The following is a 15,068-nucleotide window of genomic DNA, read 5'->3' on the forward strand; positions in this document are numbered from 1 at the left end:
GCACAATTAAAGATTGGCAAACTGAAGGCCATCTGGCCATAGTATTAATTAGGCCTAGGCCAATTGTGGACAACAAAATTACAGGGTGTGCGAGTGCACACCCTGCCACCCCCCAAATGGCGCCCCTGAGTGTACTTACAATGGTACCTTATAATATCTTTGCTAAAGTAGACAATTATAATTTGTTGTACTTGAAGAAAGGTAATAACGTGATAGCCAATAATACGACTGGCCCGACATCATAAAATGATAATATTATTTTAAAATAAAATTGTTCTTGTATTATTTTAGAATTGCGCCCCTGGCCCTTCTGATCTGAATTCGGCCTTGCTTATAACTAAGCATACATAGTACCTAATTAATAATAGGCATTTATACATTAGTCATAATACTGGAACTCTTAAGAGTAAGGTACGTAAAATAAAAATAAATAAATGGACTTAAAATATAAGTCTGCGATTACTAGGTAGGCTGGTATCAAATGTTTAAACTCATAAATTACATCATTAAAGTCAATACCAATTAAAAGTTCTTGTTCGACAAACAAAAAAAGAAGCGCATCCAATCTTTCTTGTAACATAGTGTTTCTAAAATTTTTTTAAAATGCTGAGTTTTGAAAAACTACGTTCACAGCTACAACTATAGTCACTGGAATTTCCACAAATATTATAAGACAATGTAAAAATGTCTAATACTGTTTTCACCAATCGAGACATTTGTGTACAGATCCTGAGTTTGTAGGTACCTATTGGTGTATCTTCTTGGTGTATTGATAAAATAGTATTATCATTTTTCATTTAAATAACATTGAACATTAATTATATTTTAATTTAATAATAAACACAATATGTTTAAAATTATTCATTCTATGTATATATCTTTCAAATTAATATCTAACAGAGCCCACTAAATCCAAAATAAATTGTCAGGTGCAGCGAAAGCAGCATTCGCTGCACCCGTGCGCACGCCTATGCCATATTATCTACATCGTGCTCTAGACTTTGTATTTTACTCTTCGAGTCTTCATTCAGGGACGGATCCAGGTGGGGGCCTAGGGGCCCAGGCCCCCCCCTCAGACATATTTTTTTATAATTCTACAGATCCTAAAACTTACTATATTACTATATTTCAAATCACATAATATATGTCTGATAATATAATATATTATTATACGTAATATCTACTGACGTTATAAGTGTAATATAAATTAGAAACAAATATAGTAAATATCTTATAGACTGTATAGTAGTCCTATAATACAAGAATACATTGTTTGATTTATTTTTAATTGTGCACTGTTCTAATATATTTTATACGGTAGTATATTTGGTACAACATTTCCCTAATATAAATTTAATATATATTATGTTGGTATTGGAGAATATTTGAGGTTACATTATGTTATCATATTTTTGTTTGTCGGAGGACGACCCCCATAAATCTGCTCTTAATTTCAAATAATTTCGTAGTGCATTCTCTGTCTACACTCCGACACCTTATTCTCCACGTTTTGCCAGCGGCCAGCTCACGTTTCGTGTCCAACAGACTTAAGTAAGTATGTTTTTGAATTACGTTTTACTGCCCATTGTCATCGTGTCGTTCTAGACTTACCGTCTGACTCTCGCACCTGTGAAGTCTGTCGAATCTGACGAACCCGAATACCACGTGTGAATGATCACCTTATACCCTGGTTTGTAGTATGTGAGTTAAGTTTTGTCAGAATGCGGTTTTTATTTGATAGTCTTGCCTACATAGAAGTTGAAAGTTAAAACGGCGTACAAGTCAGAATATCTGATTGTCGTGTACTTTAGTGTCAAGATAATTCGTTTTTTCAATTATATTATACCTTTCACCATGATGGCCGTAGGACGTAGTCTACTATAGAAACTAGCTCGCTAAAATCCGTGTGAAAAAACACACAATATCATTGACATGGCAAATTATCCTGTTGCATTTGAGTTAAAGAACTTCTAGATTGTGCTATTTAACACTTGACATGTCTAATACGATCGTCGGTACATGTCCATTCAAATTGTGAAATGTTAGTTCTTAAGTTAGATTTTGATTTCAATGTTATTTTGTCATTTTACTTTTGAGTTTTGTTGTTAAAAACAAATTATTTAGATTTTAATTGTAGATACCACTATGCGTTTTGGAAGGCACCTTTTTCTATGTTACATTTTTCAATATTAATAGTATATTAATCTTAAATTATTAAATAACTCCTTACTTTTTGGAATTAAACTCTACCTATTCAATCATAACATCAAACGAGACATCCCATGCGTATACTATACATTTTGCTGTTGTCATTCAAACCTTAATTAAGCATAATATATAAACAATAAACATGTCTGTGATGATCATATATCACCATCTTTCGACTGAAAGTATTTGATGATAAATATTGTACTCTGATGACACTATTTACGGAAAAAAAATGCAATATAAGCCTGTAGAAATTAATTATCTTATTTATAAAGTAAGTACTGCAAATACGAAATAATTATGCTTGGTTTTTAATACTATTAAATGATGAGATTATTTTTTAATAACCATCTTTCGGGTCTGAAACCTGATGCTAATGTGTTTGCTGAAATCAATAAATTGGTATATGTACCAATTATAGTTTAATCAGATACCTATTTAGTTAATATTTTAGATTCTGAGTGAAACGATGAATGTATTGATTTTACAATGATGTGTATTTTTTTTTGTTTCTGTCATCACCTTTTAGGACATTAAAAGTGCTTGGATTTTCTTCAACAGTATCTTTTCTGACAGGAAAGTGAATCTAGTTAGTACTTTGGGGGGTTCAAAAAAATTAAATTTTCCAGTAGTTTTCAAAAGCGCTGTGAAAAACAAAAGAAAAATTAAGGAAAAATGGAAGTTTTTACGCAAAATCTGTTTTCGAGAAAATCGATTTTGGTTTTCGGCGGAACTCTAAAAAAAATGACTGTAGATACTTGAAATTTTGACTGAATGTTTATGTCAACATTTTCTGTACACCATGCATTTTTTAAAATATTTTAACTTATTTTGAGCTGTTTAGGAACATTTTCAGTTTCCAATTTTTTTAGTTTTTTATTCTTTAAATATCAATAAAACTTTATATTTTGTTGGTTACAAAAGCTTGAAAATTTAATAGAAGGCTCCTAATATATTGTTTCAAAGACAGATGAAAAATATTAAAAATCCAGTCACAATTTTTTTTTATAAGCATTTAAAGTACAAATATTGATAAAATACGTAAAAATGACGAAAATTTCCAAATTATTTTGAGTTAAAAATTCATAAAAAAAATTTCTTTTTAAATCCAAAACTTGAAAATGTAATGTAAGATTCCTCATAAATTTATCAAATATAAAATGTCTATAAGAAACTCAAATTAAATTTTTATGAGCGTTTGAAATTCATATTCTTACATTTGATATTCACTCTATTTCTCATGTAATGATTTCCTTATTTTGTTGTAATTAAAATACGAATGATTGTAGATACTTGAAAATTTCACTGAATGTTTATATTAGTATTTTCTATATACGATAAAATTTTGAAAATAATTTGACTCTTTTTGAGCTGTTTACGGACATGGTCAGTTTTCAAATTTTTTAGTTTTTTTTTCTATAAATATCAATAAAGTTTTATCTTTCGGGCCAAAAAATGTAAAAAATTAATACAAGGCTCCTGATTCATTGTTACAATAGCAGTTGAAAAATATTAAAAATATATAGGCACAATTATTTTTTATAAGCATTTAAAGATCGAATTTTGACAAAATTTATCAAATTTAAAATTGAATAATTATTTCGTAATTAAAAATTTATAAAATGTTCAACTTTTATATCTAAGGATTGAAAATTTAAAATAAAATTCCCCGTAAGTATTTAATTTTGTTACCAAAAAATCTAAAAAATACATAAGCACAGTTTATTTTTATAGTAATTTAAAGCTCAAATTCGGACGAAATTACATATTAAAAAACCTGGAGTAAATATTTTATTTATTTTGTTGTGATTGTAATGATTGTATAATATTATTTGTGGGTACTTGGAACTTCTAAAGTATACTATTATATGTCTATGATAGAACAACAATTTGTTGTTGATGTATAACGCGTTATAAGTACCATATGGATATTGTGATATGATTACTTTGGAATTTATTAAAGATACCTATTATTGGTTATTTTTTTTTTTCTACCATAGATAAGTATATAATATGATAATCTTATACGTACCTAGACTGACATACCGTCTTCACTCAGAATTGTTTTTCGTATACAGTGATATTATATCATTGAATTCAAATTTAATACTATCCATTATAAAGTGACCCACTTGTAACCTACTGTACAGCAGAGCGACATCCACATATCCACCTTTTTTATGATGATTCACAATATTTTAATACCATCTTTCGGGTCTGAAACCTGATGCTAATGTGTGAACTGAAATCAATAAATTGGTGTATTTACCAATTATAGTTTAATCAAATACTTAGTTAATATTTTTTTATGATGATTCACAATATTTTAATACCATCTTTCGGGTCTGAAACCTGATGCTAATGTGTTAACTGAAATCAAGATTCAAATGGTATAGTACCAATATTATAGTTTAATCAAATGCCTATACTCCATAATCACGAGAGAAGTAACCCGTGTCTCGACATAGTTCAGACCAATGGCGGTCAAATCCGTGCATCCCCTACCTATTTGACATGTCGACGTTGTACGACGACGACTGTCAACGGTCAGCAACGTTATATAGTAATACTACTATTAAGTATCATGTTGTAAAGTGGGGGAAACGAGACTTCGGAACAGTCGCTGCCGTTAGTCTACATGGACGTAGCTGGTTACTTCTCTCATGGCATGGAGTATAGTCAATATTTTTATGATGATTCACAATATTTTAATACCATCTTTCGGGTCTGAAACCTGATGCTAATGTGTTATCTGACAGTTCAATTAAATGATTGTTTTTTTATTTTCCTTACACTAATAAGACATTAAAACCCTATGAAAATATTATTTAATAAAAATAGTTTATATATATATGAATATTAATTAATTTGTTTTACTACCTTATACAATATTATAAATTATTTGGTGTAACTCAACATTTCTATTTATTTTTTTTATAAAAAGTCTAATGGTTTGGTGATTGGGCTGTGATCAGTCAGTCACCTTATAATTTTATATATATGGAGATATTGACTACTAATCTTTAATTCAAGTTAATGAAGAATATTATTACCTACTTACTCTTGATTTAGGTATAGATAATACTAATTAAAATCTATTTGATTTGTTAATTATTGTCATCCTTCATGTTTGGCAGATTTATCTGATTGAATATTTTCATATAAATATCTCCAATCAGAAATTGGTAACTTACTGCAAAAATATATTAAACGGATGTCCGGGGACATTGTTTTATAGCAACAAGCCTTCAAGCCCATCTGTACATTAAAAATGTATATTTTAACATATTATTATTACATTATAAAAAAATAATAAGTGTTTAATATTTTAATAGGCTCCTCGTTTAACTTGAATTGAATATGATTCTGCTAATGACGAATAAATCAGCTGATACATATTGATAAATATTATTCGAAAGCAAATAAATTTAATTATTAAATGCAAATATTGTTCTTAGTTACTATTTATTTTTATTATATTTTAGAATGCGTTACGTGGCTGCATACCTGTTAGCTTCCTTGAGTGGAAAAGAACCATCCAGTGATGAAATCGAAAAGATCCTAAGTTCTGTCGGTATTGAATCTGATTCTTCAAAAGTTAGTCTCGTTATCAAAGAACTGAAAGGCAAAAATGTTGATGAAGTTATTGAAAGTGGTAAATATTACTGATATGTCAATAAATAATTTTATGAAAATAAATAAATTATTAACATATCCAATGTTAGGAACTAACTAATAAAACTTGCTGTTTTTTTCTCCAGACCTAAAAGCCAGAGATCAACCGTAATGTTGTATAACATATATAGATAGTAGATAGTTTTGATTTAGTTCTACTTTAAATATATCTCTTGTAAACTTCTGTAAGACAGCTTAATAACACTTATTGATTTTAATTCATGTGATTACTATTAATTTCTATGCAATACCTATTTATTGTAAACTATATATTCTGTTTAATTCAATTTGAATTATTTAAAGTTTTCTTATTTTTATAAAATAAATAGAAAGTGGTGACATTTTTTAAATTTTCATTTGAAATTATCTTCAATAATTATTTTCCTCCTAAAACATTTGTTTAAAATTTCAATATATATTATTCAATAATAATTTGTTTTTTAATTTATATTTATATTTAATTTATTTTTTTAATATATTTTTTTTATTTATTTTTTTTTTTAGTTTTTTAATTTATATTTAATTAACTATTTATAGGCCGGTCTAAATTGGCCAGTGTGCCAACTGGTGCCGCTGTAGCAGCGTCCGCTGGAGCTGGAGCAGCAGCACCAGCAGCAGCTGAAGAAAAAGGTTAGTTTATATATTTTTATTAGTCGTTTTAATCATACTATAATTCACCTATCTTAATTTTATTCATATAGCTCCCAAGAAAGAGGAAAAGAAAGAAGAATCCGATAATGAATCTGATGATGATATGGGCTTCGGACTATTCAACTAAGATTATTTTGTAAGTGTGAAATCGGTATATAATTTTTACTAACTTGGTTATAAACTAAGGTAATTTAGGTTCTGGTTGGAAATTGATTAAAAACATTAATTTTCCTTAGGGTCGCTAAAAAAATATACATTTGGTATATATTACTGTATTGGTTAATGTATGTGATTATTAATATGTGGTTACATGGTGTAATAATAAATATTTTTAAATACATATGATTTATGCCGTAAGCTTATCTTAGTAAGAAACAAATATACAGCAAAGTTTGTTACTTCTGTGGTAAATTAGTGTGAACTTATAACTAAAGTGGGTGACACAAAAAGCGACGCATGACCGCAACGATTGTAACAAATTTTTTGTGATAGTGGTCATTAAACCATTGCCCCCCCCCCTCACCTCTACCGCCACTATACAAAGTTATATAAACTATCAAATATGTGGAGTGCTAACACGAGACAAAATTTGATATTTTATGTCTGTGTCAGTGTGTGGTATTTGTATTGTTCACGGTAGAGCAGGTGGTTGCAGTAAAATGAGAACCACTGTCTACTGGGTTAGGTACAACAACGGCCATCCGCAATTTTTAGGTTTCCGACTATGATTAATAAGATTTCAATGTATAATCGGAAATGCAATTTTTAAATACTTTTTGAAGTAAAATATTTAACTTTTGTGTTAAGCTTATATGAAAAATAAATCATGCAGGCTCCAGCGGGATATTGATTTAAAAAAAATTTAAGAAAATGTTTTAAGCAATAGCAATTTTTATACCATAAAATATTTTGTCATTATATTTTAACATTATCTTATATTGTTGATAAACTGTTATCAATAGTGTACTAATTGTATTAAGTTTAAAAAATGTTCTCCAGTGTGCTATCTAAAATGCTTTGTATTAAATACTGACCTAGATTAATATTACATTTTTATTTTGCAGATTATCCTGGTTATTTTTTGTACTTCAGAAAATGATGGTTAAATAAATCAATTATTGTAATTGTATATTTGAATTTTTTATTTTATTTGTTAATACTTAATCTTAATATTTAAATCTTCTCCCATGTTATCCTTTTAAGTTATTGGTCATATCCATACATTTTTTTTCCATATTAATATTATATGCCAGTGATTCTTAATCTTTTAATCAGTGGAGCCTTTTTTAGATTTAGACTACGGAACCCACCTCTACTTTGTTTCAATAGTTTTTTGATGCATCATTAAAAAGATTAAAGATATAAATCATTATAAAGATTATTTGCAACAAAAATAACAATAATATTCATTTAATTAAAAAAAAAATATTACCAAAATAAGACAGAACTTGTAAATTTTAATTTAATGATATGAATTATATTGCATTTTATTATTACTTATATACCTATAAGGCTTTTATTGGATGAAAGTTCAGTTCTCATGTCAAGTTTGGCTTCAACTCTGTTGCCGCATTTAATCTTTGTCTACATTAGCTGTGAACCTCATTTCAGGATTTCAATTGCGTGGTAAAAAATCTTTTGACCTTTAACTTTATCTTTAGTTCAAGTGTTAATTATATTAATCAAATTTTAACACCGACTATTTCATTATGAGAGGTGAATGAGTCAAAATACAATTAAAAACATTCAAAGTGTGAATATATCTAGATCTTAGGATATTTAAAAAATTTAATAGCACTCAAGTTTTGTTGAACCCTTAAATAATCGTCGCGGAATCCCTGGTAAAAAACAGGTATATGCAACTACTGATAGTTGATACATAATCTAAATTTGAATCATATTGAATTTTAAGCCAGTGAAAATTGAATTGTACATTTTTTTAGCTCATGATTTGCTTTAATAATTAAAATCTAAAAACAATGTTGCATATAGGTAAGCCGTGCTAGATATTTTTACTACTGAATTTGGTAATAGGTCAATTCACTCATCAAATAAAACATAACAGAGTAAAAATGCTGATCATGTAGGTAATCATAACTGTTTTCTAATAGATATTAATTATTATTACGATTGACATATTTCAGTATACTAACAGTGCAAAGTCAAACATCAGACTGCCACTGTATGTCCTTATAGGATTGTGGGCAATTTAGTAAAGTAGTCTGTGGGACGTCAAATTGGATACCCTAATGTCCGCGTCCAGGGATATACATGGGAAATCCTTTTTTTCTCTTATTTATGTCCAACCAAATGCCAATAGTTTACCCATTAACTATCATTTGATTACCAACAGACTTCCTTTCGGAAACTAATAGACTAACTATCGGATACGTATAGACTATCTGTTCACTATCTATAATGAATAGTGATTTCCAATGAAGTTGAAATTATTAACGAACATTATGAATAATAATTTTAGAACTATAGTCGGGGACACGAAAAGTGGGGTGTGATTTTAGCACCACCACTTTTCGTGTCCCGGACTATAATTCTATTTGAAATTAAAAATGTTAAGATATTTTTTTTAACAATAATATATAATATAATCAAAAACATTAGAGATACAAATTAAAATTTGTTACTGACATACATAATAAATATTAAATTTACAATAAATGGTAAGTTATTAAAAAAATAATAATAATTCCAGTTAGGTATACGTTCAGTTGCCCTTATAACTTATTTACAATATAATTTTACTATTGAATATATGTAATATATCATAATCAAAATCTTAAATGTGTTATTGTTATTTAAAGGAATTTTTTTTGTTCGAGCTGGAAGATTAGCCGAGGTAGGTAAATACATTTATAGTAATAGTAGTAATGTCATCGTTTTGGTACTTATTTAATATATTCACATCACGTGTTTCTATTCTTTCATTAAAATGTTTGACGTTGGCGTTGTGTCTACATTTATTTGGTGAAAATAAGTGTTAATTCTTTGTACCTAATAGAAAAATGCTGAAACTCATTCTAAATTAATCTTTAATCGTGGCCAGCGGCGTAGATACGATTTTTTTCTGGGGGGGGGGGGGGGGGGTTAAAATATATTTATGATACAAATTACAAGTTATTAGTTAAGCTAAACGTCATTTTTATTTTGTTTCAAATTGGTATTAGTTATAAATAGTTGCAATAGTTTTAAATTAGACTGTTATAATAATTCATAAAATAAAATCCACTCGACGTCGTTATCGCTGTTTTTGTCGATTTTATAATTGGTTATTATTTCAGTAATAGTTATCGAGGCCTACCTATGATAAAATTGTTATCGACGATAATTTTGTCGACTTGTTGTGCTATATAATTTATTATTCGTACCGTCGGCAGTTTGCCGAAAGTCTCTTATCACAACAATTTTCCCAAAACCAAATACCAATATAAAAAAGATTTTTATTTGGGGGGGGGGGGTTGAAACCCCTTACCCACCCCCACCACCAGTAACTACGCCACTGATCGTGGCAATGCTGCAGATTATTAGCGTGAAATATTAATTATTAAATAGGTATATATTAATGCCTGGCAACGAAGTGAACGAGTTCATTTAATACAGAAATAGATTAGACCTCTGAATTTAGATTGGCTAATTTAAAAAAGAGATGACCATGCCCGGGTGGTGCTCAACCGGGGATTTTGAAATTTCCGATAGAAAATATTGTTTATAAATGGTTGACATGGGTTTTAAAGCCATTATAATAATAATTATTGGTTGTGCACGGGATCAGTTAACAGCTAGTTTATATTATATATAAATAGATGGCCTGGGTTTGCTGGTAATACCCACGAACTAAGATATACCTAAGGACTACTGAAATATGATAATTAAAGATACTAGGTAATTAATATCTATGGTTGTAACACGAATAAATGAATACATTTTTATAAATTATAATAATTATTTATGTATCTTTAGTAGTAGGATTGATTATATTAAGTATTTATATCAATGGTAGCCGTTAGTTGTACAACAGAATAGATAAATAGGTTCTACACTTGTATCTAAATAAGTGTTCTAAATAGTTAATACTATATTAATACAACATTACGATTACAGAAAACTTGAATGGTTGGTGTCATGGCCATCAATTTCACTAGTGGTTGCCTATACAAAATATCCTTTAAAATATAGCATATTGTATTAAGGAGACGAATAGGCAACCACAAGCATAAGTAATCTCCACTGACGATAGTGTCTCCGAAAAATTAAAGGCGTTTCGCACTTTCCCATATAATTGTCGTAAAACATAATATATTTTGTAAATAGTAAATTAAGATTTAAGACTGTGAGCTTGGAGCAGTGATGTTCTATGGTCAGACGGTGGTGCAATCGTCTGGTTGTCATGCTGGTATTTTGGAGTGGCATTGATAACAACTTCCACACCGTTGATTATTTTTAAATATGGAATAATCTCGAGTCTAGCATCTACACTGGAATACGATACACAGCCTGCATACTTACCGGTTGCTAGTTTTCACCTGCGTGATTCGTAGAACTGTTCGTCTACTAAAAAATTAAAATACTATTTAGATAGTAAATCAATAAGTATCATACTATAATTGTTAAATATTCGTCTATAATTTCTCGTTTCTATTTATTTGTCAATCTACCTGCTTGTCAGACCGTAAAATAATTGTTTCCGGGATCATCATTGTCGATCTTCGAATTAGCTAAGGTGTGTATAATTTTTTTAATCAATCATTAATTAATAATTATTGTAGTTAATTATAAATTATTAAATGAATATGATATTACCAATAATTATTTATATTTTATTACTAAACCAACAACTTTAAAAGCCTTACATTATCTAAGAATGTCTGATGTCCTATATAATTTCATTAATATTGTAATTTTTATTAATTAATAAATTCCCTAGATATTGTATTATTATGTACCTATTATTATGAATTCAATTTGCAGAAAAAAAAAATAATAACCTAACCTAACCTAACCTAATTAGTAGTTATATATTTATTTTCAGTTGGGAACTTACCTGCATGTGTTAGAAGTTTTTTGCTTCAAACAGGTATTACGATTAAGTATTTAACAAAACAGTATTTTATATTTTTATACAAGTTTAAATTGATATCATTAAAACTGTTCGGTTTTAAAAAATTTGTACTTAAAATACACTATGTATACTTTATACATAATATTATACTGAGACACTGTTGGTCTGGCTCAAACAAATACTCAGTGACCCTCAGTGATCACCCTTACATTTTTTATTTACACTGAACAAAACTTAAATTAATTTATACCTTTACATGCACAAAACAACAAGGTTTATGAGCCAGACTGACACTATAAGTAAACTCTATATTATTATATTGATTAATGTCACATAATGTTACAGAAGTAAAACTTTAAAAAAAACGACAAATTCATATCCATGGAACTCAAATCGGATATTGACCAACACAACATTATTGAAGAAGTCAATATATTCTTATTTGATATGCCTGAAGAATATTCTCTAGGACATTGTGTGGCCAAAGATATGCGTATGAGTGCTGGTATCGCCATATATTTCAAGTTATTGAATAATAATTTTAAAGATAAAATATCATCCGCGGTTAATAGTTTTGACTTATCTAATGATTAAATATGATTTAGGAGAAATTTTGGAAGAGTTGGCGAACTAATGGACCAAAGACCAAATGTTGGTTCAGTAGCATTTTTGCAACACAATGATCGATTTATTTACTATTTAGTTACAAAAGAATTTAGTAACGGTAAACCATCATATAATAGTATAACTGCAGCAATTACAAAATTACGTGATTTTATTGTACAACATGATGTTAAAAAATTAGCCATCCCACGTATTGGTTGTGGTCTCGACAAATTAGACTGGTCAATAGTAAGACGCATTATTGAAAATTTATTTCAAAATGTAGGATGTACAATCAAAATTTGTCATTTTACACACGTAATTTTACTTATTATTCAGCCTTAATAACAAGCAATTCTATGAAATAAGTTTACTTATGTTTTTATTTTTTACAGAATTTGTCAAAAGAGTCAGAATTACTTCGAGTTGAACATCCAAGTACTATAAAAGTTCATAAAAATATCAAAGATATAGAAAAGCGAGAATTTGAAAAACTGAATATTATATTATTTTCTCGGAAAACTACTTTACCAGTGTATTGGGATCAACATTTTCAATCAGTGAATGAAAAATACTGCTTCAAGTCACAATACTATAAAGACTATCAGACAGATCTTGAAGTTGGTCAGTGTTTATATTACAGCACAATAGAAGCTAACATATTTGTTATAGTCACAAACAAAAATACAACAGACAATTTTTCATATCAAAACTTGGAAAAAGGACTTGTAAAAATAAAAATGTTGATAGAGAATGATCAGTGGCACCCAACATTCATTATACACAGAATGAATAATCATATATTTGAAGATCTCATTAATAAAAAAATTGTATCCCTAATATGTTCAGCTTTTTTAGACTTGACTCCGTGTTTAATTCTTCAATTAGTAAGCAGTAATTCTTAAACAAACTGAAGTTAATAAAATATACTTTTGTTGAGTTCCAAATTCATGGAACAGAATATATAGCATAAATTAACAATTTATGTTGATTGTATTAATTATTACATTTATTTGTCTTGTTTTATAATTTGAATTTGAAAATTTTAGTAAAATATAGAAATTAAAGACAATATACAGTTTCTTTTTTTTTTTATTTACGCTTAGTTTGGCTAGATGTAGCTCGCAAAACTGCACCTGGACTAGGGTATGGTCGCATTTGAAATAGTGGTCCTGATGCTGTAGTGTCCACCCCTGACTTAGCTTCAACTGTTAGGCCATCGCTCCAAGAACCCCTATAAGTAAATAAATAGTTGATAAAAAGTATATAATATCATGTTAGGTTAGTTCATCAGAACTACACTCATAATAATAAACTAATGCAATGACTAATAACATTTTACACATTGACAACTGACATATTTTATTGATGTTAAATATTACCTGGAAATATCTGAATAAGCGGCTGGATCCATAGGATCAAGATCATTGGCTTTTGTTACTCTTCTTGGAGGATCTTTACGTTTTGGTTCACGATCATATCTCACTTCTTTGGCTCGGATTTCTTGAACAGGTGGTAGCATAGGATTTTTTTTTCTTTGACTTTTTTGCCGTTCATCTTCGCTATCATCACTACTACTCTATAATGATATCAAGATAAAGGATATATACTTAAAGCTCCAAAAAGTTTTCTCAAAAAGTTTTTTATTTATTTGTTTAACTAACCTATCCTTAATATTTTTTTAATTTAAAAATCAAAAGATAATTTAATTTATAAGAGATTCTGTATTTACGTGTTACATGTATATGAAAATACAAAATTAACCATAACCAATGTGTTCAGAAATGATTTTCAAATTTATAATGTTGATATACTCATGTAATACATCAAAGACTACAATAGTTAAATAATAATTCAATTATTACCTCTGAATCTGAAGTCTTTTTATCCATATTTTGCATAATAGCATGACGTTCAAACCGAAATTGAGCAACAGAATCAGTAACAATTGAACGAGGGTGGCTAGGTGGTAACCAGCAAACTGAATCATTTATTACATCCCAGTAATAAAATCTGCCACTGAGTATAGACAAATTAATCAATATTATTGATTTAACAAAATTGTACAAGAAAATAAAAATTGAATTGTTCAATAATAAATACCTAATCTATTATTATTCATTATTTTTTTAAACTAATAAAATTCTCAATAAACGATTATTAAGTTGTTTAATTTTAATTTTTAGAGTATTACATTTTAGATTCTGAGTGGAATGATGAATGTATTGATTTTACAATGATGTGTTTTTTATTTATTTTTTTATTTTTTTTATAAACATAAAAAAATATTGATTTTGATTAGTTAATATTTAACTTTTAATTTAAGATTCTGCTAATAATTATTGTGTTATGCTGCTTTCTCTGCATGAATCCTTTCAGTATCTTCCCTTGCTGACGGAACAGTAAACTGTAATTTTTCCAACCTAAAAAAACTTTTTCTGGGTATTATAGATTTACCTTTATTATCTTTTAGTAAAATTACTATTTCTACACCACCTTTTTTAGATTCTGAGTGGAACGATGAATGTATTGATTTTACAATGATGTGTGTTTTTTATTTTTTTTTAATTATTGCTTGGATTTTCTTCAACAGTATCTTTTCTGATAGGAAAGTGAATCTAGTTGGTACTTTGGGGGGTCGAAAGTAAAATTTTTCCAAAAGCGCCGTGAAAAACAAAAGAAAAATTAAGGAAAAACGGGAATTTTTACGCAAAATCTGTTTTCGAGAAAATTGATTTTGGTTTTTGGTGTAACTTTAAAACGAATGACTGTAGATACATGAAATTTTCACTGGTTGTTTATATTTCCATTTTCTATACATGATAAAATTTTCAAAATATCTTTGATTTGTTTGAGC

At 28.3% G+C, this 15,068-nt stretch overlaps 3 protein-coding genes across 5 annotated transcripts in view; 2 read left to right on the forward strand and 1 right to left on the reverse strand.

The window, feature by feature from the left end:
- Positions 1 to 1,395: 1,395 nt before the first annotated feature.
- On the forward strand, positions 1,396 to 7,663 carry LOC100167557 (ribosomal protein P2-like). Its single transcript, NM_001171963.1, is given in 5 exon segments — positions 1,396 to 1,551; positions 5,694 to 5,863; positions 6,421 to 6,513; positions 6,585 to 6,670; positions 7,599 to 7,663. Coding segments are annotated over 3 exon segments (339 nt in total). The 5' UTR covers positions 1,396 to 1,551; position 5,694; the 3' UTR covers positions 6,662 to 6,670; positions 7,599 to 7,663.
- Positions 7,664 to 10,588: 2,925 nt separating this feature from the next.
- On the forward strand, positions 10,589 to 13,285 carry LOC100164186. 3 transcript variants are annotated; one of them, XM_016808189.2, is made up of 5 exons: positions 10,589 to 11,269; positions 11,579 to 11,623; positions 11,954 to 12,132; positions 12,214 to 12,529; positions 12,607 to 13,285. In XM_016808189.2, exons 3-5 carry the CDS (start codon positions 11,990 to 11,992, stop codon positions 13,114 to 13,116), a joined length of 969 nt encoding a protein of 322 aa, XP_016663678.1. In that variant the 5' UTR covers positions 10,589 to 11,269; positions 11,579 to 11,623; positions 11,954 to 11,989; the 3' UTR covers positions 13,117 to 13,285. The 3 variants fall into 3 exon arrangements, with proteins under 3 accessions (XP_016663678.1, XP_001947976.2, XP_016663679.1); XM_001947941.5 differs by lacking the exon at positions 11,579 to 11,623 and having other exon boundaries at positions 10,595 to 11,269; XM_016808190.2 differs by lacking the exons at positions 10,589 to 11,269; positions 11,579 to 11,623 and having other exon boundaries at positions 11,995 to 12,113.
- LOC100165510 (polyglutamine-binding protein 1) overlaps positions 13,203 to 15,068 on the reverse strand; it is a 5,375-nt gene continuing 3,509 nt past the window's right edge. The window contains 3 exon segments of the mRNA NM_001293455.1: positions 13,203 to 13,445; positions 13,594 to 13,790; positions 14,077 to 14,230. Of these exon segments, the coding sequence (NP_001280384.1) occupies positions 13,304 to 13,445; positions 13,594 to 13,790; positions 14,077 to 14,230 (493 nt within the window). The 3' untranslated portion in view covers positions 13,203 to 13,303.

This window comes from Acyrthosiphon pisum, chromosome A2 (genome assembly GCF_005508785.2).
Source record: "Acyrthosiphon pisum isolate AL4f chromosome A2, pea_aphid_22Mar2018_4r6ur, whole genome shotgun sequence".
In the NCBI taxonomy this organism is placed as follows: domain Eukaryota; kingdom Metazoa; phylum Arthropoda; class Insecta; order Hemiptera; family Aphididae; genus Acyrthosiphon; species Acyrthosiphon pisum.

Coding starts and splice junctions, on each gene's coding strand:
- LOC100164186 (XM_016808189.2), top strand. CDS start 11,990: ATGGAACTCAAATCGGATATTGACCAACACAACATTATTGAAGAAGTC. Junction 12,133..12,213: donor GGTATCGCCATATATTTCAA/GTTATTGAATAA, acceptor AATATGATTTAG/GAGAAATTTTGGAAGAGTTG. Junction 12,530..12,606: donor AAATTTGTCATTTTACACAC/GTAATTTTACTT, acceptor TATTTTTTACAG/AATTTGTCAAAAGAGTCAGA.